A 27,858-nucleotide genomic window follows, 5' to 3' on the forward strand; every position below is an offset into this window, starting at 1 on the left:
CTGTGTTGAGAGGAGACTGAAGGGGTCAAGAACCAAAAGAGGGAGACAAATTAGAAGGCTACTGCAGAATCCAGGAGAGAGTTGATGATGACTCGGACTGGAGTAGGAGTGTTGAGAAGTGGTAAAATCCTGGCTATATTTGGAAAGCAAGCCAGTGGGATTTGCTGGTTGGTCAGATATAGGATATGAGAAGTAGAGGTGACTCCAAGATGTTAGGCCTGTGTGTTGACATTGTCAGAGAAGGAAAGACCACAAGAGGTGCAGATTACTGAGGATAATATGAGAGATCAGTTTTTGGACAAATTATTTTGAGATGTCTAATAGACATATGTAGTAGAAATGAGGGCTGTTTGGAAACTTTTGTTTTTTCCTGCTTTTAAGCACTTTAGAGGGCTGTACTCCCCTACTCCCTTTGACTTGATTTAACCAAATGAAAAGGGCACAGAAATGACCTCTGTCACTCCTGGTCAGAAGCTTTAAGAGCCAGAATGAGAATAGTCATATCCCCTGCTGCTGCCAAGGTGATCAAAAGACCTGAGCCACCAGCCAGTCTATATCTCACATGTAGCAAGAGCAAGAATAAACACCTGTGTTAAGACTCTGAGATTTGGAGGGGTTTGTTACTGCATCATACCCATATTATCCAGACTGATACAGTGTTCACGTGGAGAAGCTAAGAAGGCAGTTGGATATATGATTCTGAAGTAATGGTGGGATATAATTTAGGCAATTGGTTAATACATAAATGTTATTAAACAATAAGACTGGTTGAGATTAGCAAGGAATCTGGTGATGTTGCAAAAGAGTCTTGGAAAATTCCAAGATATTGAGAAGTGTGGGAGATGAGAGAAATCACATAGATTGAGAAGAACTGGCAAGAAAGGAAGAGAAAAGGACATTGGATGAAGTGTCCCAGAAGCCAAATGAAGGTAGTGTTTCCAGAAGGTAGTGTTACTAGAAGGAGGCAGTGTCCATTGAATTGAATACTGCTGATAGATCTGAGGATTGAGCATTGACTGTGAGATATAACAGCGCGAATGTTTCTAATTTGACAAAGCATTTTCGTTAGAGATGACCTGAAAGGGCTCCTATACTTTTGTCCCTGGGAATAAAGCAAAAGGAGTCAATGGCTGAGGTTAGTCTCTCTCTGGTGGGTAACACAATCTAATACTGTTAAATTTGATATCTTTATGCAAGGGAGCTAGGTATATTTTTGTTTTTAACAGCACTTAGCAAGTCTTACGTTCTTTGTTCCTATCTAGTCTTGCAATTTAATATCACCAGCTTCACAAGGCACCCTGAAATGAGAGAATACTCCTATCTTTCCGATATCTTTGTTCCATTATTCTCACCTCCCTTTACCTCTATACATTCTATCAGTCCCACTCTGACATTCCAAGAAAGTATAGAAAATGCCTCTTTTTAAAGCATGAATTATTCTCTCAGTACTTGATCTCCACTTCTTTGAACATCTCATTTTAACGCTTATAATATTGTGGCTTATTAAATTATTAATTTGTAATAAACATCAAAATTCTACAGTGCCCTTAAGTCTTCTCAGACTACAGGAAGCAGATGTAAAAATAAAGTAATAGTATATTTCTTCTTTTTAGTCTGAATATTCTAATGTTGCCCAGCCGTTGGAAGTATTTTAAATTCCAACAAGCACAATGTTGTCCAAAACTGGCAAAGAGAAAAATGAGGGTACCTTTCCCTCCCTTCACCCGAAAGCATTCCATGTCCCTTAATTCTGGGCCATAGAAAATACTGGTCCATGACTGATAATGTTCAATTAGTTATTGTAGGAAACAAAGCATCGTGAAAAACATCAATTCTTCAATTTTCCACATGACACTTAAGTACTCTGATATGTCTATGGTGAACAATTTGTTCTTCCACTACATAAATATTTTTCCTCCCTTTGAGTACACAGTATATATCCTATTAAAGAGTAGTTGAGCAATTCAATGGTAAGACATTCATTGTCACAGATATACCATAGTAGATATCCTTTGGGTTATAGAAGCCTTGCTAAATTGACATTTATAGGACTAGCTAAACTAAATTCCTCTTTTTTCCTTTTATTAAGTCTTTAGCTTACTTTGGAGATATTCTTGCAGACTTCCATGTCTCATCAACTCTGTAATAATATAAATAGGATCTTCTAAAGTGCAAACAGCATAAAGCTGGATAAGCTTTGGATGTCTTAGGTTCTTCATTATCTGTGCCTCCCTCAGGAAGTCATTTGGATTCATTGAACCTGAAACAAGAAGAGGGGAAATCACTTTATGTTACTGAGGCATTCCTATCCTCACAGAAGCCTGGTGGGAATCACCAAGATTGCTTCCTGCCTCTCAGTAAAGTAAGAGCATGAGTGTCACAAATCTTCAGATTTATCAAGGAAGAGAATCAGTTCAACCAGGGCAACCTAATAACTGATGTGTTGGCGCATCAGGGCTGTGCAGCTTATGTATTATGACCTGTAGGTGAAGAGAGGTTGATTCAGGTCCATGTGAAAAATGAAGGAAAAGGAAACACTGACAGTCTAGTTGATAAAACAAGGCAGGCATCTTAGGAACACAAAGAGAAGACATTCTATTAACATGAACACTGGAAGACACTGAATGTTTAATTATTGCAGTGAGTTTTTCTGTCCAGGATGCAGAGAAGATTAATAGTTGCCCTGTCCTTGGTACCCACTGTGGGAAGAGCTGGATAACGTTTCTAAAAAGCAATGATATTCTGCCATATTTATGTCTTTAATTCTGCAAGGACATATATCCATAGTGTAGGCCCAGTGGAAAACATTCAAGGGCCACTCCCAAAACTTAGTGTTTTTTTCCTCCTCTTGAAGCTGATATTCAACATTTTCTCCTGTATTAATATCGCCACAGTTGGTTTTAATAGCTTGACCAAATGTTAAGGGAGATATTGGAGCCTATTCTGAAGACTCATCTACAATTAAATTGCACTTAAATGGCTCAACTCTGACTCACCATGCAAAGTGCCAAGAATCAACAGTTAATGTCAAATAAAACCTAAGAGAAAGAAGAATACCTGGAGTTACCTTTCATTAGTCATTTAAAGATCTTTTATTTCTTTTAGGATATGATGTTTCAGAGCCATTGTTGTAACTGAAGGAATACTGTCGTTTCACATCTCAGTATTCACTATGGATAGTGCAAATATCATTTTCACTGATGCTTAAAGAGTCTGTTTCGTTCCTCATTCTCTCAGATAGAAGACTTCACAGCTAATATTTGAACCCCAGGTATGGATAAGCTTTGGCATTCCAAGCTAACACTCTGACTGTTTATTAATATGCAGTTAGAAACAGTTACATGTGACCTGCAGATCATTTCACATAAAGCATTTAGGCAATCTATCCTTTGGTATGCCTTTTGAGAGTCTAGAAGTTCACTACCCAGGCTCGAACAAATCCTAGCTCACTGTGTGATCTTGAACAAGTTACCAAATGTCTCTGAACTTCAGTTTCTTCATCTCTAAAACATGGTTAATAATCCTACTGACATAAAATCATTGTCAGGATAATAGCATTGTCTGGTACATATGTGTTCAATGAGTGTTGACTATATTTGTATTATTATTAAAAATAGGCATATTCTTAGGAAAACCAGACAGATCAACTGTAAGCATTTCTTCACAGGCTGAGGGGAAGAGGCAAGGACTTACAGAGGGAGAATGGGGGGAAATGGCCTATTCTGTTCTCCATCAATTTTTGCTGAGCTCCCTCACTTCCATCTGCTCCACATAATCAAATAGGATTAAAGTCTTGAATCACTGTGGCAAAATGGAGCTAAGAATAAAAGAGGCATCCAAACCATAATAAAGGACCTCTTTTGGTTATTATAATTAGTTTGGCCTATGGTTAGTTACCGATATAGTAGGATCATTCCCCCACCCCCAAACAATCTGATTGATGTTTCCAGTGATAGCAGCAATTATGATCTCCATTCAGACGATTTATCTACAATATGTTTCTATGTTGATGCTTTGGGTGGCCGTCAGATTCATGGAATGCAGGACACTTAAATCATTGCCAGATCACACCATCCGCTAGAGCTGAAACCATGGTACGTCAGGAGCCTCTGCAGGGGAAGCCTGCTCAGAGCACTCCTTGGCTACGCTGGTTACAGCTGACCAGCTGCACAGCAAAAGAGACCCAATCTCAACTCAGCTAGTAATGCAACATTAAATATTAATTTTTGCCTGTCAGAGCTACTGTGGGAGTTGATTTCAGGCTCGTCTTTATTGCGCGGTAGTCTGCTAAGCAATAAATAGCTGAGAAGATTGATTAATGGCCCCAGTGAAGTGAAGACATTTAAGCAATCACCAAAGCTGTTTGCTGCTATTACACTGTAAATCAATAATAATTATTCCTCTTGGAAAGAAAACTATCATGGCGCTATTTTTTAATATAAGAAATCTGAGTTTTTGTTCTCTTTTGACCTCCAAAAGGCCTTCCTTAGAGAGCAGTGTTAGGATGGATAGCTAGCTGCTTCTTTTTTGGAAAAAAATGATCAGATTGGACAATAAAGTTTAGTCTCAGTTGTTAATAAGATTAGGATTCAAAATCATAATCATACCTGCAGTAATTCTGAAAATCTCAGGTGCTGGGATAGATCACTGTGGTCACTACAGAAAGTGATTATAACCCTCGCTTGGTGCCCACACTGGCTGTCCCATGACCTCTTGGACATTTACAGTGGCAAGTTGAGCTTATAAGTATCAACATACGCCATTTAACCTTTGCCATTCTTGTTCTCGTACCTGGTTTTAATGTTTTTACTGCTACCGGAGTGGTATTGTTCCATAGGCCCTCCCACACTTCGCCGAACTGACCAGATCCTAATCTCTTCAGAAGTTGTATGGAGCTGCGGTCGATCTCCCATTGGTCCACGGTTTTATATGACAAATCAAAGGGAGCTGGGACTTGTATCTGCTTCACAGAATAATTAGAATACTCGTAAGAAAAAAGTTATATTCAACAATTTTTTGGTTGAAAATAACAGTCTAGGTACTTTTAAAAAGAGACGTCATTTTTAAAAACAAAATATTGTAAATTTTATTCTAATTACTTTTAAATGGAAAGCAATTGTGGTAGAATCTGTATCTTTGCCTCTTCCAGCTGATCTCCCAAATCCTGCTAAGTTGGGCACCTTGCTGTCCATCTGTCCCACATGACATCCAAATACCACCCTCTCACCTATGTGGTGGGAGTTCTCTTTGCCTCCTTGCCTACATAAATCAAGTTTGAAGGCTAAACTGAAGTTCCATCTCATCCACAATTATCTCCCCAACTCTTTGGCCTATAGCATTTACCACATGTATCACAAAATTTCTCATAATTAATTTCATCTTTTTTCAAATTCATTTACTTATTTGTTCACTCATTTACTCATTTATTTAATAAATAAATAATTTTCAAGCACCAACTAGGTTCCATTCTGTAAACAAAATAGGCAAGGTCTCTGCTCTCCTAGAGTGCATAGTCTAGTTTGTCATCTGCCTTTAGAAATTTATCTTATCTCCTCCACTAAGTCATCAGTATCTTGAGTGCACAGAAGGTCACCTATGCTTTGTAAACCCTTTTCCCTACCAGAATTCAACAATGTTGGTTAAACTAAGAATTTTTAAGTCATATCTTTCTATCAGTTGAACTATTTCTTAGCATAAGCTTAGATACTCTTGTGAGGTCATTCCTGTACCATCTAAGATGTACATACTTATACCAAAATTGCCTATTCACGTCTCAGGATTTAGCTCATAAATTCCCTGCATACGGGACAGAATTCTTCAGCTTCTACTTGTCTGTAGAATTCTAATCAGGCATCACAAGGAAGCTTTCACTGGTCATCCAGGTATAAACCACAGGGTTGGCTATACCACTGACAGTACATGAGACCTGAACTCTGATGTGGAGCTGAAGGCTTGCCCCACTGAGGTGTATGACCACTACTTAACTTTAAACACATTTAGGTAAAACATGCAAACAACAGAATTTAATGATAGATATAGATTAATTCTATAAATGTTACCTCCTCCCACTAAACAGCCAGGCCAAACAATCAAACTATTAGAACGGTTAAATGATATCTATATGCAGACAACCAGATAATGAACCTGGTCATTTCATGTTAATAATCTTGAATACAGATCATCTAAGTAAGAATTGTATTCCAGAATTTTCTTTCCCTCCAGCCATATCATTAAATGCTGCAATAACAAGATACCAGATTAGTTTCTTAGTGCAAAGAATGAATATTTTCTGTGTTCAGTGGTTGCTTGAGGTCGGGACTTGGCAAACTTCTTCTGAAAAGAATGAGATGGTAAATATTTTAGGCTTTGTGAGCCATATAGTCTCTGTTTCAACTATTAAACTCTGCTATTATAGCAAAAAAGCAACGACAATCTGTAAATGAATGAGCATGTCTATGCTCCAATAAAGCTTATTTATAAAAATAAGTGTGGGGCCATATTGGCTCAGGGGTCACAGCTTGCCTATCCATAACTTGGGTATTCAATGACCTTTTTTTCTGAGCTGACATATCACATGACAAATAACTCCAACACCTGAGGGAAATAAAATTAACTTCAAAAATAAAGGAACACAGCTTGAAAGCATTTCACCTTTAAGCATGGTTTTTCCAGGTGGACACACAGGCCATCGCTTCTCTTGGTGTAGTGACTCACGAATTCATTCAGTGTCGAAAAGGTTCTTCTCCGGGTAAGGAAAAAGCCCCCTTCATCCAGTCTTCTGATTCTGTAGTGTTTCACAACCCCATTGTCTAAAACTGGAACCCAAAATAAGTCCTTTTAATAAACTTCTTGCCAAAGCAAAGGAGATTTGCTTATTTTGTGACGATAGTTTCAATGCATGGAATAAAATCTTAACAAATTCTATTTATTTCTCAACTTTGTTTCAGAAAAGACTTCAGGAAGCTTATAAAGGACATACAGCAGACTAAAAAGGAAAAAAGAATGTGGAATCATATTTTAAAGGAAATATAAAAATAAAAGAGTACAGTTAGCACCAAAAATAAACTTTGATTTGAGGCCTAGTATACTTGTTTAAAACAAGCTATAAAATGGACTCTGTCATTCTAGCAATGTAAAGAAGGAAACAGTTTCAGAAACCACAGTGTTCATAAGATAAAATCACAAAAGATGTTTAGAAACAGTTCTTTCTGGTACAGAGACAAAGGAGAATTTCCTCCCATGAAATTCTATAACATGGACACTAAAATAAAATAAACAGTGTTCTCAGAAAGCAAAATCTATGTGTAGATATAGATATAAATACAGGTAGAGATGGAGAGAGGGAGAGAGGGAGGAAGGGAGAGAGAAATATTATTGAGCCTTAAAAAAGGAAGGAAATCCTGTCATTTGCAACAACATGGATGAACCTTGAGGCTATTGTGCTAAGTGAGATAAGACAGAGGAAGACAAATACTGTGTAGTATCACTTATATGTGGAATTTTTTTCAAAAAAAAAATTAAACTCATAGAAACAGTAGAAAAATTGTTGCCTGGGAATGGGCTTGGGGAGAGCAGGATAAGAGAGAAGTTGGTAAAAGGGCATAAAACTCCAGCTATAAGATGAGTAAGTTCTAAGCATCTAGTATATAACATGGTGACTAAAGTTGATAACACTGTATGATATAGTTGAAATTTGCTAAGAGAGTAAAACTTACATGGTCTCACCAAAAACGGAGAGAAATATGTGAGGTGATAGATATGTTAATTAACTCTATATGGGAAGGGGGAATCCTTTCACAATGTATATATATTTCAAATCATCATGTTGTACATTTTAAATGCCTTTTTATTTTATTTGTCAATTATACCTCAATAAAACTGAAAAAAAGCATTTCATCTGCATACAGGAGAATATTTTTTTTCGGTTCTTTATAATAAAATGCAGAGAACAGGCAAACATTTAGCTCCTCCAAAAGTAATATAAGGTTCTTAAATTACAATTTTTTAAGTGTCTGGAACACATCGTTGTACTCTCTGATCTGTCAAATTACCATTCCCACTGACTACAACTCTTGGGGCAATGTTAATTGCCTTATATAATCATCACCAAAAAGAGGGGCTTTATTAGGATACAGAGCTAAGCTCATTACAGATTCCGTTTATGGATTAAAAGGCTAACAAAAAAAATCAAAGAGAGATGTAAACAATATTAGCCCCAATTCATTTCTCCACAAAGTCATAAAAATATTAGAAGTAGAAAGGTAGCTAAGTATAAATTATACCTGCAATTTATATAAATTGTTGGCCTGAAAATTCGTTTGCCATTTATCAAAAAGAAAAGTGCATAAAGTATGACTGAGGTGTCTAGCAAGCCAACAGATCTATAATTGGAAGTGATGGGAAGCAATAAAAAAATTCTCCTTTTTTAATCAAGATGGACCATATCTGGTTCCAAACTGAAGTGGAATACATGGAAATTAAACTTAGGAATTCCCTTTTAATGCATCACAAAAGACTTAATGATTTCTAAGCTAGAAACTAAAGTCAATAGACAACTGAAAGGTTAAAATACTCTTTGTGATTTTCTTAATAAGGGATGCAAATCCCAATGATTGATATGGCTTTGGCAATTGCCATTGATCATAAAGAAAGCCTAAATAAATGTTTGCCAACTATTTGTAGATAAAGGTCTAAACTCTCAACTGTAAAAACCAATACTTTCAATACATCTGGAGTTGTCAAGCACAATAAAGGTAATTTTGTTTAATAGAAAAAAGCTATAGACAGGAAGATGGGAGACCCAGGTTATAATTTAACTAGTATGTGACCAAAACATGGCAATGTCACTGGGCCTCCATTTCTTCATCATTAAAAGAGCAGGCTTTAAGAAAACTCCGAATTTCCATATGTTTCCACTCTAATGTTCCAACATTTCTAATGGCTGTTGCTTTCTCTCTCTGAATTCTCATTTCTTTCTGTAGTGCTTTCAGAAAACTACAAATTGTGAAAACACACATTACCAAAAAAAAAAGTAATTCTCACCTTGGAGCCTTGAACACCACTTGAATGCTTTTTCTATGAATTTTCTAGTAGCCAGCCCCTCTTCAGGTCTCAATTTATATCCTCAGAACCAGCCTTCCCCATCACCCTGTTGCATGTACTCCTCCCAGCTCCTTTCTATCACATTACCCAGTTTAATTGTGATGGTGGATTTATCTCAGTGGAGGCAGCTCTGTGAAGGGCAGGGACTCTGTGTCTTGAACTAATACCTACTCAGAGCCTCACACAGAGTAACAACTAACATAAACATCTGCTAGATGAATGAATGATGTCACTAACTCTTGGATTTGAAGAGAAATGTAAGCTTCTGAAATGTCTGCTGCAAAATTAAACAGGTAATTATACAAATACTTTTAAGTCAAGTCATTCATGTTTATATCTAATTTCTTGAGCTTTGCAACATAACACAGGAATAAGTACTCCATCTCTGACCAGCATCATAGATTACTTATATGCAGTTCATTTAAGTTTTCAGTCTAGCCAAGACTGAAATATATATATATATATAAAATTTTAAAATTAGATCACAGAAGCTACATCAGGGAAATTCAATACACCATAGTCAGGATGAAGGCACTTTTAATATTGTATTCCTGAGTAATCAAATCCAAAATAAGTGGGTTTTTTAAAGTGATTTAAATTTGATATTAGTGAGTCCACACATTTGCAAACTGTCATTCTTAATAAAGATTGAATTCAGAAGGTCTCAGAACTAAGGAGAAATGAATTTTCTATTCCTTTTCTGGTTTGCTTTGATCTTTATTATTGAACCAAACCTATTCCAAATTCTACAGGCTATAAGTGAATGATAATGCTTGTGCTATTCTTATTGTGAATTACTGTGAGTTCAGATTAGTTAAGCATTTTAGTAGTTTAACGGCAAAACATGTAAACGTTATATAAAATATAATGGAATCATCCCTCAACAAACTCAGTAGCATCACAGTTGAATGAATTGTGCTACTGAATGCCAGGCATCCTGAGTTTACATCTTGACTCTCATTGATGCTGTTTGACCTAGGGGAGAATGTTTCACCTGTCAACTGCTTAATCTACCAGAACATGTCCAAGAATTAGGATATATTGCAGAGATGCAGGTAAGTATGTATGAGGAGTACAATAAAGGTTTGTTGAACATTGAAAGAATTCAGCTATTTCTGCCCATGATCTTCTATAAGGACCATGGCACTGGTCACCTGATTATTTGACCACCTTCACATCCAGGGTAACTGATTCTGCAGGAATACATGTGATATAGATGGAGTCTTATGATTTCAGTGCTAAATGCCAGGCCCAAATGAATTTAGAAGGAGTTGGTGGCAGACGTAGAAGCCCAGCTTTCTCCTAATGGTGAGATCTTATCGCATAGTCTCTGATGATAGAAAAGAGTTTGTCTACCACTGCACAAAGGTGTGAGATTTCATCAAAAAACACTTTCAAAGAGCTTTTTCCCTCAATTTACCACACGACTAACATATTATTCAGAACATATTAAATAAGTATAATATTCCAAAATTAAGTTTTTAAAAGACAGACCCTCCAGAAATTAACTAAAGTTAATTTTAGTACAATATAAACATTAAGTTAGAGGCTATGTCTGCAAAACATGAGACAACCTATTAGGCTTAGTGAAAGATATCAGTATAACAAGTAGTTTGGCATTTTACAGATAAACAAATGATTGAGCAGATTTTCATTTTTCAGCTAGTCTTCTGGCATCATCTGGGCACAGCCTCATTCTTACTGACTGAAAATAATCTGTTCCCATTCTGGGTAAAACAATATGACTTAGATGATTAAGCAAAGGATTGAAAATCAAGAACTCACTGCCCTAATCTAATTCTCCCAGTGATTTGTTCTTTGACCTTTGGCAAGGAATTTCATTTCAGTTTCCTTATCTAGAAAATGAAAATAATGATATTATCTATATACTCTCACAGGGATAGTTTGAGTGTCATTATTCACAGAGGATGATAGACATTTCTAAATGTGCAATGTGTGAGTACTATACTAGAATATCAGTATTATCAAATAGCATTGTCAACAAGAGAGCCACGTCCAAAGTAAAAGTTTCCACTCTTTGCACAATAAAGACTACATAACATAGTGGCTACCAAACATATTAAGTGAAAAAACTGCCATTAATTCTGTGTGAGAGAACTCCTACATATGTAAACTCCTGTTTATTTGATTTCTCTTTGGAAGGGTGGTTTGTACTTTTCAAAACTATTATAATCATGATAACACCTCCTACACCATTGCTTTAGAAATCATGTTAAGATAGTTCTATACCAGTAAGTAAATAACATTAAATTGAGTTATTACACTGTATCCCCCATTAAAACAGAATCTAACACACACACCCATTTTACACTGTGTTTTGTTCTACAGCAAACAGAATAGAATTCCTGTATGAGTAGTTTTGAAAGAAGAAATTACACCTGTCTCAAAATATTAAAGTGGTATCATGTGGAAGACTTGTTCTTTTCTGATGAAAAAAAATCCACTAAACCAAAAGGAACAAACAGATTTGACTCTCTTCATGCATAAAACTCAACTACTGGGTCCCCAGCCAGGCATATTCAGTGTGCTGTGGACATCAGTCTGTAAGTTTGACTACTAAACTGCTAGGTTAAGTGAAGACTCATTAAGAGAATGTCTACATTAGGTGACTCAAAAAACTTAAAAAATGTATTTGAAGATACATCTGATAGCTCTCATGTCCTGAGGTCTTCAGCATTGTTACTGGTCCAGTAGACCAGCTGAGGTACTTTTATAGTCAAAGACAACATAATCAACTACCTTTACGTGCAAAAATCAACTATCTCTTCCATATTATATAGCATGGAAATCCATGAGCCTGAACCTCATATCTGTCCAAATACTTAGGATATGTTTGAGAAAACTGTTGGTCTTATCCTCAAGACCCCTATGGTCTAACTCCTTATTAAAACAGGCCAATCCCCAATCAAAGCTGGCTCTTAAATTTTCAGAACAAAATGTCAGTTTTGCTGTTTATACATATGATATCTTATGAAGATGAGTATCACTTTAATTAATACATAATTATAACATTCAATATTTTCTCATATAATCAAAAAGTATCTACCACAGTTTTACATGAAAATAGCATTTGCAGCATCTGATATTGCACAGAAAGTCTCTAGGAAACAACTTGACTCTTTATTCCTCTTGGGACTCTTAACTTCTCATTCAGTATTATATCTGCAATAAATCATCAGGAATTTATATCTGTGGATTATATTATCTCAGTTTCCTACAGAAGGTCTTTCACTGGATTAAGATTTAATGTGACATGAAAGCCAGTGCTTCTACTTTTCAAAACTTACCCTAAGGAAATAATCCAAGTATTTACATGCATTCACTTAGTTATATAGCTGCTTTGTTCCAGAAAGATCCAAAGGCTTGCATAAATTATCAAAATAAAATGAAATTTAAGATAAGTGGACAAAAAGGAAAGGAAAGGACGATGACTCCAGGAACAAGGCTGGTATGCTTTATGTAAGGTATTCTTTAGATGTCCGTCCATGTTTGCTAGATGTGGACCAAAGATTTGGCTCTCCACATTTTTGACAGCTCAAAACCATGAGAGAAACTCATTCAGTTACCTGATTCCCTGAATAAAATATTAATAAACTGTTATTCAAAAAAAAACCCAAAACACTATTGCTGGTACTGAAATGAGAGAGAAACTTCTCACATAGGTCTTCATAAAACACACACACACACACACACACACACACACACACACAGAGCAAATGTAATAAGCAATATCATCATCAAGATTCTTAATAGTAAATACACTAACACATTGCAAAGGGCTGGTTCTTATAATGTCCACTAACGTGGGCCCATTTCCAACATGAAATTCAATGAAAACATTTGTATAGGAAACTAACTACTGTTCATCAGCCAAAACAGGGAAAGCAATACGTATAAGAATGTTCACTGCAGCATTTTTACAGCATTAAATGACTGGAAAATTGTAGCAAATCTGAAAATTAAGAGTTAAAACGATAATCATAAAAATTATGTAGTAACAAGAAAAAAATAGATAATGTGTTAAGTGAAATAAAATGTGTTAAGTGAAATAATTGGGATACAGAATTAAGAGCATAGTATTATTTTAAACATGAGGATACATCTGGCTGCTCACACATCCTGGAGCCCTTTCCTGCTGAAGGAACCCAGCTGAGGTTCCTTGTGAAAACCATAACTGCATGAGGGCCAAGATGATCCAATTTGCCAACATGGTAACAGCTGAGTTAGATTGGCAGATTTGTGAGTATTTTACTCTGTTTTTCCAAACCCACTGTAATGAAGGTATAGTGAATTTAAAATAAAAATATATACATAATGCTTCCCACTTTGTTAGAGAGGCAACATAAGAATTAACTACCTAAGACAATGTCCACATATACATCTCAAGACACTGACTATAATGATACTTGATATTCTTTATATAAAGACCCCCATGAACTCATTTCTCTTTGAACTTAACGCTTAAAATATAGTGCATCTCTTCTTACATAACCCAGTGAGAAGCACAATATGGTTCCCATTCTGCATTAACTGCCAGAGAACTCCCAGCTAAACTGATTTCTAACCTGTGATACTTTTCTCCCATTTGAGGCTCAGCAAGATCTATTTCTCTGTTCTTTTTCATTGATTTGCCTTTTTTATGTTTATGTTTTTTATGTTTAGCTGTATTTTGCACTGTTTCAGCAACGTAAGCCAACTTAAATCCTTTCACAAATGAAGTGATAAATAATCAAATAAAATGGCACACCTACTAAACATAAGAAAGAATTTCTAATGAAATGAACTGTCCAACACCAGAATAGGCTGGTTCTCTGGGGTTTCTGTTCATGGGAGGTTTGATGCTCCCCTTAGAAGTTTCAAATTATAAGAGATCTCAGAAAGAGCAACATGAGACTAGACAGTTTTTGCAAGTCCTACTATTCTATCAACGGAAGGTGAATATGATATATGAATGACAAGAAATTTTAAAGATGATTTAGTCTAAATTCCTCTTTTACTGATGAGTCTAGAGTTTCAAAATAAACTACTATTTGTTCGCAGGGTTGGAATCCAAGTCTAGTCTTCTAGGGTGTCCTGTGAATGACAGTAGAAATAGTAGAAACCTTTAACTGTTTATTTCTTGTTTCCTGTTTTGTTTAGTTGTTTTCTTTTTTTTCAAGTAATAATTTACTAATTTCTCAGGAGAATGTTTTAGGACTTTTAGAATGCCATCTTTCCTGTCCCTATCAAACTCTTCCCAAACTCTTGGGAAGCCTTTTCTATTACGAAGGAGAACTCAGTCCCTGAATCGCTCTTCTTCTCTGCACCCCATTTCGGTAATGAGGAGACATGCTAAACAGAGTGAACATGAAAGTCCTGGAGATATGTAATGGATGATAATTGAAATACCTTGAAATCAATTTTTATCTTCTTGTGAAAATACAAAGGACCTTCTCGTGTATTAGCTAATTGATTTTCACAGCAGAATACTGTGTCCTTCCATTTTTTCATTGTTTTTACATATGCAAGACAGCTTTTGGTAATTTGCTCATTATTCCTTCATGTTTCCAAAAGCAGAGAGCTCTCATTCTTGGAAATTTCATCATATTAAATGAGGACCCTTGATATAAGATATATTCCTGTTATTTATTTCGGACAAGTATTAGGCAAAGTTTACATAAGTCTGTTTAGATTTGGTTTCATTTGTCATAACTTCCGGCCTACACAGTTCAGGTCATGTTCACGTAACACTTCATATAAAGACAAACCATCTCCTAGTCACAGGCTACACTTTGAAGGCTGGCCAGCCATCTTCCTAATGACTCTCACTAGTTCAGGGGTGAACCAGGTAAACAACCATGGGTACCCAGGATGACTCACCACTACCCCAGAAAAACAGTTCAAAGTACACGTTCCAATGCAAGGTGGGCCAACACCTCCATCTTTCTGTGAAAAAGGTAGTATTCTTGACGCATAAACATAAAAGCAACTGGATTTTTATTGAGCACCTGCCTTAAGCAAGCACTGTGCTAAGTGCTTTTTTGTGAAGTATTTTATTTCATTCTCATACCAACCCTAAGGGATATGGATATTATTTTCATCATTTTACAGAGGAGAAACTAAAGTCGAGGGAGATTAAGTACTTTTCCCCTGGATACAAAGCAGGTAAATATTCATTCTGTGAGTCAAAACCAGAGAACGAGACTCTGAATCCCACACCACATTCTTAATCCCTCCACCAACTGTCTCCTTCTATTGCCAAATAGCAAGTATTTTTAGGCAACTCTCACAAGACACTGCTCACAGCTCCGGGAGCAAGGATGCTTATTGGTACTATTTAATCTTGAGATGAGGATAATGCTGCAGAGAAGGTCTATTTCTGCAACTGACACCTTTAAAGGGAAACACAGGTTGAACATTCCTCCATCTAACACAGTGATTCTACTTTTCTTATTTTTACTGGTTCTCAGGCTTCTCTGCCTCCATCTTCTCCTTCTATATTGGTTCTCACCTGGGCCAGCATATCAGCTCTCACAACGATTCTTAGTAATATTGCAGACATTTGGATTCTGATGACTGTACTGAATGTGTAATGACCCCCCAGTCTCTCTCTGCTACGCTGCTCACTCAACTTCCCTGCCAGCACCTCAAATGTACCAAGTCAAAATTTTAATTCACATTATCTTATTCCCCAAGTTTCCTCCCCAGCTTGAATATTCTATCTCAGTGAATGGCACTGCCACCCTGAAACCCAGACAGTAAAGCTAGAGATTTGAGGGTCACGCCGAATCCTCTCTCTCCCTGACTTCTCATCTCTGACCGAGCATTATGTCCTGGCAGCCCGTACTCTCCACTGCCATCACCTTGTGGCGTGCTCCTTGAAGTCTCTCTTCTGGACCACTGCAGTAAGCTCACTGCAGTAAGCTCATACACTGCTTTCCCTGTGTCCTGCATCACTATCCAGCTTCCACAGTCACCAGAGTCCTCTTCTAAAACACAATCTGAATTTGTTATTCTCCTTTCTAAAGCTCTTCAAGGGCACTCCATCGCCTAAAGTTCACACGCCTTAACGGAATTCTCTCCTGCACCCTACCCTCAACGTTTAAACACTTATCTGTAGTTTCCTGAATGCACCATGGTGTTTTCTGTTTCTGTGCATTTGCACAGACTATTTACTCCAACTACGATGTCACTCTATTTACGTGCTATAGACAAGTTCATTTTTCAAGGCCCATTTCAGGCGTCTCCTCCTCCATTAAGCCCCTAGACTTAAGCAAGCAGAGCAGCTCACTTGGCCCTTCATATCCCACTGCACATCGACTTCTGCTATTGAATTCATTCACAGTATTGCTCCTGTAATTTATACTGTACCTCTCCTACTGGATTTTGAGCCCTTTGATTGCATTTACTTATATGAGACATGAGGTCAGTGAATCATTCTCTCTTGGCCTTCGCAATGGCTTGCAGTAGGTGGAGCATCATTCCCCATCACATGAACTTAGGATGCAGCTTTGTGACTTGCTTTGGAGTGTGGGCAAACACAATATATGGCACATCCTAGCAGAAGCTTTAAAGAGTCTGAACAGTACGTCCTCCCCTTCCCCCCTCGCCCTTCCAAGGAGAGCGCCATACCCAGGCTGCAGAGTTTATTACTGTTTAATGGGAGAATCCAACTGACACTCTGATGACCTCATCTTCCCAACTGAGTTAATCTTAGCATAATATTCTGCTTCCAGATTTCTCTCAAATTTCCAATGTAAGAAAGCAATCCTCATTTCTACTCCAACCTACCATTAGTCTGTATAGAAAATTAAAGTGTGGGACTTCTCTGGTGGTGCATTGGGTAAGAATCTGTCTGCCAATGAAGGGGACACAGGTTCGATCCCTGGTCCAGGAAGATCCCACATGTCACGGAGCAACTAAGCCTGTGCGCCACAACTACTGAGCCTGCGCTCTAGAGCCCATGAACCACAACTACTGAGCCCGAGCACCACAACTGCTGAAGCCTGTGCACCTAGACCCCGTGCTCCGCAACAAGAGAAGACACCACAATGAGAAAGAAGGCTGCGCATCTCAACGAAGAGTAGCCCCCACTCGTCGCAATTAGAGAAAGCCCATGCGTAGCAAAGAAGACCCAATGCAGCCAAAAAATAAATAAAAATTTTAAAAAAAGAAAGAAAATCAAAATGCTTTCCTTGATTTCCACTATTTGCTTAGTCTTGTAAAAACCAGAGTAACACAACAAATAAGTAGATATCTTTCCTATACGAGTGTGTCTTTTCTATTTAGTTGGCATCTCCCCTCCACTGCCAACTAGAATAGACACTTCATGAGGTCAGGGACTGTCTTGTTTACCACTATAGCCCAGCCTTCTGAATACCAACTGCACATAGTACGCATTAAATAAGTATTTGATGAATGAATGAATGAATCCCAAGTTCTTTAAGGCCTGGATCATCATTTTGTTCAGGATAATACACATAAGAGATATACAGAAAATGATGCTTACTAAAATTATATGAAAATAGGAAAATAATTTTTGCTTCTTTCCTTTTATGTTTTTGCTTCCTGCATATTTTATTTCTAGCAAAACCGTTTTTAAAGCATCTGCAGGTGAAAGGGAGATAGCTATGAGAGAGGATTTAAGGAAAGTCCCTGCCCTGCTGAAACAAATAAGGAAATAAATTTAGTCTCTGCCATGCATAGGCTTTTAAGACAACAGAATACTTTCTTAAATTGTAATCCCTGTGCCAAAAGACCTAATAGCTTAATGCAAAGCACATTTCTAAAATGCATTAGAAATGACTTCATGATAGATGCAATGCTGACAAATAGAAAGTAGCTAATATACATATATCATTTTAAATACACAGCTTAAAATTAAAGCTACTCTTTTATTAAATTGGACTGTATTTATTTCATTTACTTTTTACATTATGAACACATCTTATGTAACTTTCACTACAGAGAAACTAGATACCTGAATCATTAAGAAAAATGTAAACCCTGGTCAATTTTTTGACATTAATAAAGTAAGATTACTGCCAGTCAGATGTTTTTAATATTTATAGTACAAGTTGCTAGAGGTATTTTAAAATTATAAACTTCTTTTCAACTAAAATCAGATATTCTTCCCCTTCCTATAAATTAATGGGTCATGAAAACAGACAATCTAAACTACTGTATTGTTTCCATGATGGCATGCTATTTCTTGACACGCCACAAGAGGGGGCACATGTTTGACTGAAAGCCCTCAGTAGCTGCAGTTGTAGAGTGGGGAGCAGAAAGCAGAAGCCAGTATGGTGTTCTGGTTTTAAAATAAAGGTACACATATAGCATTCAGCATTGCAGACAATGTCCCTGTTTGTATAAACACCATGTGAAATATTCTGGTTAAGCTTAATTTTACAATTTTTTTTCAATAACACGTATTTGCCACTTAGAGTAACAAAAAGAAATTGCTTAGATACTTTAAGAATCAGGTAACCTTGAAATATAAACGTTTATTTAGTTATTATTTCCCTGAAGTATAAAATGGACTAAATTGCTCAAGCCTGGTGGTAAGGAGGAGGAATTGGAAGGCCTGCTGGTCTCTGACTTTCATTTTCAGAGCGGAGATGGCTTAGTTTTCTGTTCAACCCAAAATTCAGCACCATGCCTCAAATGTTCTTCCTTATCCGTGCCTCCTTTTGTATTCCACTGCTCAACTCTGCTTTTAATCCTTCCCCCTTTTCCCAGTTTGAGATCATTAAATTTATATATTATCAAAGCCCAAGACCCAGAGAGAACTGGTCGGGTACCTCAGGTCTGGCAATGTCTTGCTATCCAAAAATACAACCCACACTGAATTTATCATGATCGCATTTATAATACATACAATCTAGCACCTTGTTAGTTATTAAAGCATACTGGTGGCAAGGGATGAACAATTTACAGATCTCCATTTTATTTTTTAAAGGGTTCAAAAGTGCATCACAGAAAATGATTTATTTTTAATCTAAGGAGCATCACCTGATTTTTCAAAGGAAGAAAGGTTCTTAAGAATGAACATTATCTAAAGAGAAAAATAAGTTTTATGCATGCTATTTTCCACTTACTCTTACTCACTATTTGGTATAGTGTTGACTGTTGTCTCATTTCCCTGTAATGCCCTCCTTTTTTAATCCCTTTCAGAAAATAACAGTTCTCTTTTCTGGATTCTTAAAGCACTTTGCATATTAGTGCTTTATATGCATAATAATCAAGTGCACGTTATAGTGTGAACTGCTTAGTTGTTTACACAATTATGCCGTATAGCAAACACAAAGGAAAGTTCTATGATGAACGGGTGAATGAATGAATCAATGAATACATGAATGGTTAAAAAATAATTCAAAATATTCTTGCCAATATTTTTGAAAATTGACTTTTTATGTACAGAACCAAATGCAATGCATAATCCTTTATTGTATCAAAAAGCAAATAAATAAACAAAAGGCTAGCAAGGACATTTGGAGACATTTGAGTATGTACTCTATGGTAGATAATATTATTGCATTAGTGTGAAAATTTGGGGGGTTAATAATGGGGTTGTAATAATGTAAGAGAGGGTCCTTATTCCTGGGACATACATACTAATACTAAAGCTTTTCAAGGTGAAGTGACATAATACCTGCAACTTACATATATGTTACATATATGAGACATATATAGATATGTGAACGATGGAAAGTAAATGTCACCATGTGTTAACAACTGATGAATTTAGGTGAAAGGACATAGTTATCTTTTCAACTTTATCAATAAAGTTAGGGAGAAACAAAGACTCTATATGTTTATATTGAGTTTTGGTATTTAATGGTGTGGAATTGTTTTGTAATTTTTTTTTTCCTGGATGCTCAGAGAATTTTTCCTTTATGCCTGATATTAAAGTATTTTGAAAAGATACCCTAGGTATGTATCTTCTCATTTATGCTACTTAGAACAACTAGGAGTACTTTTAATCTACAAGCACAGATTGTTTTTTAACTCAGGAAAGTTTTCTTCTACTACATATTTAGCTGTTGCTTCCATTTAATTATTCTACTAAATGTCAAAGAAATGTCTCCTGTTTGTGCATGATCTACCCTTACGTATTTTCATTGATTTCTCTTCTCTCTCTAGAGAGCATCTCAAGTCTGCTCTTTACATCCCTAAAGTGACAATTTTTCTGCTTCCTATCTCCCATCTATTGTCTTTTCATGCCCCTTTTGATGCCTAATTTCATAGTTTGTGTTTTCTTGTATTTTATAGTTTCAAATCAAATGCTTTCAATTTTTTTCTTCTGTTCCTTTTAGTGACTATGTCTCAAAAAACGAGTTTTCTCTACATCTTCAGGTTATTGTTTATCATCTATTATACAAATATTTTTTCCCAAATCATGTTTGAGAGAAGAAGAAATGGTTCTATGATCAAGTAATTTGGAAAACTCTGGGTTGAAAAACTAACTTTCTTGGCTGTAGGACTTCTGAGACTTTAATGTGCTTTTGTTGAGTCAGGGCAGAGAAGATATAATATGAGGTGTTCTCCTAAACCCTCCTAAACCCTCTGTCTTATGGAATGCTTTTGACTTACCAAAGAATTCCTGTTCTAGAACATAAGTTGGAAAATTTTGTTATTGAGCATCCAGAATCTCATGACTTTTGTTTTTATTATACTCATCCTTGAATGCAAAGAAATTTGATGCTCAGGAGAAAAACATATGCAACTGGTCCTCCTTTCCATCCACTTAGATGAGTGTACATTTCCTTCTCTTAGCACACGCACAGCAGGGCTGCTAACACACCAAGCCTCTAACCATACTTCCGATGTCTAGCAAATGTTCAGCTCCTGTGGCTTTGCTGGAGGAATGGTGGATATTCTCCTACTCACTTGGCATGCCTGCCATAAGAAATAGAATCCAGTCCTTTGTAATTGCTATGGACTGAATGTTTTCCCTTCAAATTCATATGTTGAAGCCCTAATCTCCCATGTGATGGCATTAAGAGGTGGGTCTTTGGGAGGTAATTAAGATGAGGTCATGGGGGTGAAATCCTCATCATGGGATTAGTGCCCTTATAAGAAGAGAAAGAGACCAGAGCGCTCTTTCTCTCTCTCTCTCTGCCATGTGAGGATACAACAAGAAGGCAGATCAGGAAGAGAGCCCTCACCGATATCAAATCTGCTGGCACCTTGATCTAGGACTTGCAGACTCCAGAACTGTGAGAAATAAATATTTGTTGTTTAAGCCACCCAGTCTGTGGTATTTTGTTACAGCAGCCCAAACTAAGGCAGCAATGCTGAGTTGTTTGTTTAACCAGAAGAATGTATGAAAAACACAATCACGGGAGAACAGAGTTCTTATTTCCTTCTTTCTTTAAGGTTAACGTCACCTAATTTGCAACACACAGTCATCATTTGTCATCTTCTGCCCTTATAACATTTACTGTGCTGGAAGCTTCTGTTCCACTTGGATGTAGAAAAGGCAGGGTGGGGGGAGGCTATGCACAGATGCCCAGGGAAGACCAAAATCACTAAGTCGGTTCCAAAACAGTGGTTGCCTGGTTTCCTGGTATCTGCATGTCCTGCCTCTCTAAGATAGGGGCACACACTGAGCAAGGGTCAAAGTATCCTCGCACCTTCTTTATGACTAGCCCTGACCAATGCAAAAGTCAAAGTCTGCTCCTATATGTCAGTTCACCTGTATTCACACTGAAGTTGGCAGAATATTTACCTAGAGTCTAACAAATCATTGATTGATAGACTCAGTTTACAGGGCTACTCTGATTCTGTATCTCTTATGTATATTCTTGAATTTCTATTCAAGGGGATGCTAACTTAAATGACTGTTAGCTAGCTGCTATCTTCATTTGAAGTACAACATTGGACAAAATGTAAATAAAGGATCAATTTAATTTGGCAGCCAATAAAATGAAAAAAAATAAGAGAATGGAATATGTCATGAAGTATGAAAAGGTAGCAATTTCACCAACCTCCACGTGACTTATCAACTTCTCATTTATTTAATATCTGGAATTGATTACTATAAAGTTACATTCAAAGGGCAATAATATGCATCAGTTCTTTGTTGTGCTTGCCTCCAAATAGCTCAAACTACTCATACAGAAAAGATATTTTTAATAAACAAAATAAGGTAAGCAGAAGAGAAGAGAAAACTTAGATGAGTCAACATGCGGTGTTCACAGAGAAGCAAAAGAAAAAACAATGCAAGCACCCTAAAGAATACTGCAACTTCTAGAAATGCTAGCCATGGATTTTCAATAAAATAGAATATTTCTCCATGAGCAGTGCCCTAGAGAAAAAAGTTCTTTGCCTGTGCATCTGTGTGTGTATGTTTGTGTACACACACAAACACAGATATATGTACTACATAATAAAATGTTAATTTAACTTTATAGAGTATTTAAAACATCTGAATATAATTTATCAGTAGTAACATTAAGAAAAGGCAGAATATACGATAACTGACCCAAAAAGCCACTTGCTATTATAGGCAATGATATTTGTAATTAAGTTGAACACAACTAAATTATGACTTTAATTAAAAGGCATTTTCTAAGATGGCACTGACATGTTTAAAATTCAATACATTTTATATGAGGTACTGGAGTTATTAACAAAAATTTCTTTCTGCAGCTTGTGTATTTTTTAAAAAGCAAAACATCATCTCTAACCAATATCAAAATGCTCCCAGAATCCACAGACATTTCATTGCATAATAAATTCAAGGAGCAATTTTTTCCAACCACTTAATACTTGCCCCTCCTTGGGATATACAATTGTATTTACATCCATGGTTAATAGTAATAGAATTCCTGACACACTCTTATGGCCACTATGTCCACATTCATTTTAAATGAAGAATAAATGGAGGCTCAGAGAACTGACAATGAAACACACAGCCTTTTGCCATTGGTCAGCATCAGATTAGAATGAATCAGCAGGTCTTAAAAAAGTTTGGGAGCAATAATGGTATCTCAGTGGCTGGTGGAAAGTGAGTTTGGGTCTGAACCCTGTGCCAGGCGGAGAGAGACAGGGCCACAATGCAAGTGACATCCTTTTCCAATTTTGTCTCCTCTACAAAAGTCTTGTTACCTGGAAACAACTAACCTGTTAAGGTGAGAAATTGTCTTTCTAAAATAAGTCTGAAACAGCAAGGAAGAGGATTATTTGTGATCTTACATGGTCCAGACTTCAGAGGTTTAAGAATATGACAATGGCCTTGCTTATCTTTGCTCTTGTTAGATGACAGTGTAAAGAGGTGAGTGTTTGAGCATCTACTGTCTTTACAAACTGTACTAGGAACTATGGAGATAGAGAAGAAGCATGAAACAGAAGCAATAAAAGTATGTTGCTTCGGCTCAAGGACTGTATAACCTAGTTTGAGAAGCACGCTTTTACCTACAGTGAAAGAGTTACTCATAAATATAAAAGACTCTTTGAATATGTAAGTTCAACATGAAGGATACACACAAGGTCAACATGAACAGATACACATCTTCCCTAATGAAGCTGCTGTTATTCTCATTACTTTTTGAATTGCCTTCAGAACTAACTGATAAGGCATGCAGAAATATTTACAAAGTTACAAGTCCATGGTTTCGCTCAGGCTAATCATCCAGATTATTCAGAAAGTGGCTTCAGATAACTCTGGTCAATTCCACGTATCAAAGCTGCACTTAATGAACATATAATTGCCCAGCTAAGGCCTTTAACATAAAGTGATATCCTTTCTGGAAAGGGAGTTCTACCATTTTTGCAATACTTTGAACAACAGCAGTCTATTCCTTTGAAGGATAAAACATTTATTTCGTTCTAAAAATTCTAGTATATTTATTTTAAAATTAAATTATGTTGCTACAGAGACCTACCTATATTCTCAAGAAGAGACTTCATAGCAATCACAAAGTACTATTATAAAAGTCCTGCACGTTCCATGGGACCTACATGTTCACTGTAATGGAGATGTATCACAGTGAGTTCTCAGCTCAAAATCAGCAGACACAAGTCAAAAAAGAGATAATGGCCCCTTGTATGTCCTCCTGCAATTACTTCAAACACTTCTGAACTTAATTCCTTTGGTCCCCTCTTCTCTCTTCCTGAAAGTATATCCTCCCATGGACCTCATCTTGGCTCAATTGACCACTATCCCCCAATCACTCAAGTCAGAGATCTGCAAGTCATCCTAGATTCTGCATTCTCCCTTATTTTACCCCATTTCTGATCAACTACCAATTCCTGTTGGCTCTATCTTCTAAATATTTCTCACCTCCATGCCCTACCCTCTATTTGCCAAAACTGCCCTGGATCAAGCCATCACCTGTGGAGATAAACAAGACTCTCTAGCAAAGAGCCCCAGGAGCTCTTTCTAGATGGCATGGTAATGGTCCACTGGGCCGGTCCCACCATCGCCCCCTATGGCCAGCAAGAAGGACTGCAGCTGAATTCAACTTCCAACAGGCCCTATGGTTCCTTTTCTACAAAAGAGAAGCTGCAATTTCGCATGGTGCCAAAGTCCAGAGGTGCTGGGCTTTTCAAACCACCCTGCAAATAGTTGATGTCCAAACTCACTTCTTAGCACCAAAGCAAAGACTGCTATCGAGAGTCCTAAGGCCATTCCCACACTTGCCCCATAAAAAAAGGAGAGCAACAGAGGGGCCGTGAGGCTTCTGGGGACAGAGGAGCATTAGTGCAGCTGGCTGAGTGTAGGTTCCCTGGCCCTACTCCGCGGAACGCTGACTGACTTCTGTCTCACACCTGTGATTTCAGACAGCAGCAAGTGATGCCTCTGTGTTTGCCCCGTCACTTCTCCCCAGACTATTACCTATAAATCTTTCATCCGTTCTGTTCTCCACTCTGTCATCAAAGGTCAGACCGAGTCACTTTCTGCCTAAAACTTCCCTCTATATTTGGACCTGTAGAAAAAGCTCCAAATTCCCCAACATGGTATACAAGGCCCTGAACAGTCTAGTTCCAGCTTTCCTTTCCAGGCTCATTTTTGGCCATTCCTCCTCTCCTCCACCTCTGCTCCCCATCTACACACACGCGCACACACACACACACCTGCACTGTCCTCCCCACTCCCTACCCTCCACTCTGTCCCTTTGCCTTGCCGGGAATAATCCTTCCCACACAGCTACCTTGTGACACACACTGAACACAAGTGCTGCCTCCTCTGTAAAACCTTCCTAACTCCTCTCTGAGACTTGGCCCCTGCCCCCTCTTGTCTCACCAGACAGCTGTGTTATCACCCTCCTGGAGACTGGGGCCAGGGACTGTGCCTCACTCTCCTTGCTGCCGTAGACCCAGCAGACTAGGCACTCAAATATTTGTTCAAGAAATAGACAGTATATAAATAAATGATATCAGCTACTAGATGCATCACCCTGAACACTGCTGATGAACTTTTTTGCCTCATGTCCTCTGTCATTTTTCAACTATCTTCAATCTATTATCATGCGCTCTTAAAAAGCTTTCGCTGAGGATGAATCTGGAATTCCCTCTACTACTCTAGAGATTTTCCTATGCAGAGCTGCCTAAAGTAAAATTACAATGTGCAATGCAAAATCCTTTCTGAAAAAACTCGCCTGAAATTCAGTTTTATCTCTCAAGGTGTATGTTTCCGAAAGTGTACTTTAAGCAACAATATAAATGCTTATGGAATGCCAAACATCAAATTTACATTAATGGCAATAACAATAATAATTTCCTTTAAAGTAATTGACTGAAGTCAAGAAATAGCCAAACTAGTTGACATGCAGTCAGAATTTTATATTTTTCATCAGAAAAACAATTCTCTACCAATGACAAATAACAGTAAAGCCCCTAAAACTACCTGTCATGCATCTAATGAAGATGGATTCTCTGGCTACCACGTATGTAATTCACAGCTAATTAGTGTCTTGCCGCTATGAGAGGTGTCATAGCCCTAACTCTCTCCCCAACTCTCTACTCAGACCTCACAAGAGCTGACAGCCAGGCAAGATCACAACAAGCCAATTAGCACCCACCCCAACCTTGGGCTGCTGTGTCTCGGCAGCCCTGCCGCAGCATCAATAAATCATTCCCCCCTCAGGAAGCGCTTCTCTGACAGCTGCGAGCCACTGTCGCCTGAGGAATAAAGACAATACTTCTAAGGAAAACTCACGTGGGGAAGACAGAGATAGAAAAGGGATATTATTTGCCTTCCTTTAGCAGCATAACTGTCAGCAAAATTGAAGACCATCAATTCCGACTGATTAGGAGACAACTGCCCTGAGAAATAAATCCATGACTGGTATACCTGAAGATCCTTAGTGGTAATCGACAGTCAGCAATTGGGTTGTACACTTGTTTGTTCATTTTAATGTAGATTATATCGAAGACCCTTTTCTTTCCATTTTTCTCCTGTATAGTCCTCCTTCTGGCTAATAAGAAAATTGTCCTTTCAGTAGGACATAATGGTCTGCATTTACTTTGTCCCCTAGTGAATGCACAGCAATCAGATAATTTGTTTGAAAGACTCTAAATGGTTTGACTTCATTGAAAAGGAATCTATAATGTTATGCTAGTCTCCAAGTAGGGCCTACAAAGCTTGCTAAACCCATAAGCAAGCATTACAGTATTCTCGGCACATACCAGCCAATATCCTTGTAATTTTGTTCTAAGCCTGTAAAGCTGTTTTGCTCCATAATATTCTACTAAGAAAGTGTTCAGCATAGTCACTGTAGCCTGGGAATTATTCAGAGATATGACTCAGTTAATTCTACTTTTTCTTTGTTTTCCTCATGGAAATATTCTACTTCTATATTTTTAATGCTAGAATCTAAAACATTTAATCTAGCTTTTGGCTAACTAATGACTACCTAATATATAAGCACCTGTAACACTTAAAGATAATTCTCAGGTCTCCTGTGCTTTTTCTTTCCTAGGGTATTGTAAACATGTACTTGACTCTCAGCTGGAAAACTACATTTGACCAAATGTTACATGTCATTGGTTAATTAAGCACATTTGCATTCAGCATTTCAATTCATTTTCTATTTACCAGGCAAAGACAAATGAAATGCAAAAAGAAAAAAAAATGGGTATTATGGCAAGATCAATTTTGACAACAGTTTAGACTGCTTCTTGCTTATCATTTCCCTAAATGGATAGGCTCCTAGATAATGCAAAAGTGAGAAAACACAGGCAGATCCATATATTTTTCATCTCATACCTAGAGTGTGTGTATTTGAAACATTTATAGTCACATCTAGCCACAGACAGAAATTGTTTTGCTAATTTTTACATTACTCTTGAGTAGGTCAATAGATTTAATTTTGGTACTATTGTGAAGATAACAGATAAGGCAAATTTAAATTTAACATGTCCATGTTCACACAGAAGGTTCATGACTACAGACTCTCAAATCCACATTTAAATCACACAGAACAATGCCCATACCTGAAAGGGAGAAGTTGCCTTTCTGACTTTCACTTTCTCTGATTAGAAAAGCACCTGTCTGATTTTCTGAATATAATAGTTGTTTTTCAGCATCTGCCCTCTTGATTGCTCCGAAGAACCACCTAAAAAGAGAGAGAGATAAACTTTAATTAACCAGTCAACATTCTTTTTTTTTAAGGAGCAAGAAGTTTGGCAAGAAAGTTCCAATATCAGAAGGGCTTATACTCTTTAGTGAAACTATAACAGGTATAAACGGTAGTTTTTGATACTTGACATGATTTTTCTGCATGTCTGCAACACTCACCAGGAGTCTTT

The 27,858-nt window shown here is 37.2% G+C and overlaps 1 protein-coding gene across 1 annotated transcript in view; it reads right to left on the bottom strand.

The window, feature by feature from the left end:
* Positions 1-27,858, bottom strand: part of FRK (fyn related Src family tyrosine kinase) — a gene marked incomplete at both ends in the record, with an annotated part of 84,105 nt that overhangs the window by 9,079 nt on the left and 47,168 nt on the right. The window contains 4 exons of the mRNA XM_082668707.1: positions 2,102-2,260; positions 4,792-4,960; positions 6,652-6,815; positions 27,544-27,665. Of these exons, the coding sequence (XP_082524833.1) occupies positions 2,102-2,260; positions 4,792-4,960; positions 6,652-6,815; positions 27,544-27,665 (614 nt within the window). The remainder of the gene's footprint in view (positions 1-2,101; positions 2,261-4,791; positions 4,961-6,651; positions 6,816-27,543; positions 27,666-27,858) is intronic.

The sequence above is a fragment of the Grampus griseus genome (genome assembly GCF_964374135.1).
Source record: "Grampus griseus genome assembly, chromosome: 13".
Lineage (NCBI taxonomy): Eukaryota > Metazoa > Chordata > Mammalia > Artiodactyla > Delphinidae > Grampus > Grampus griseus.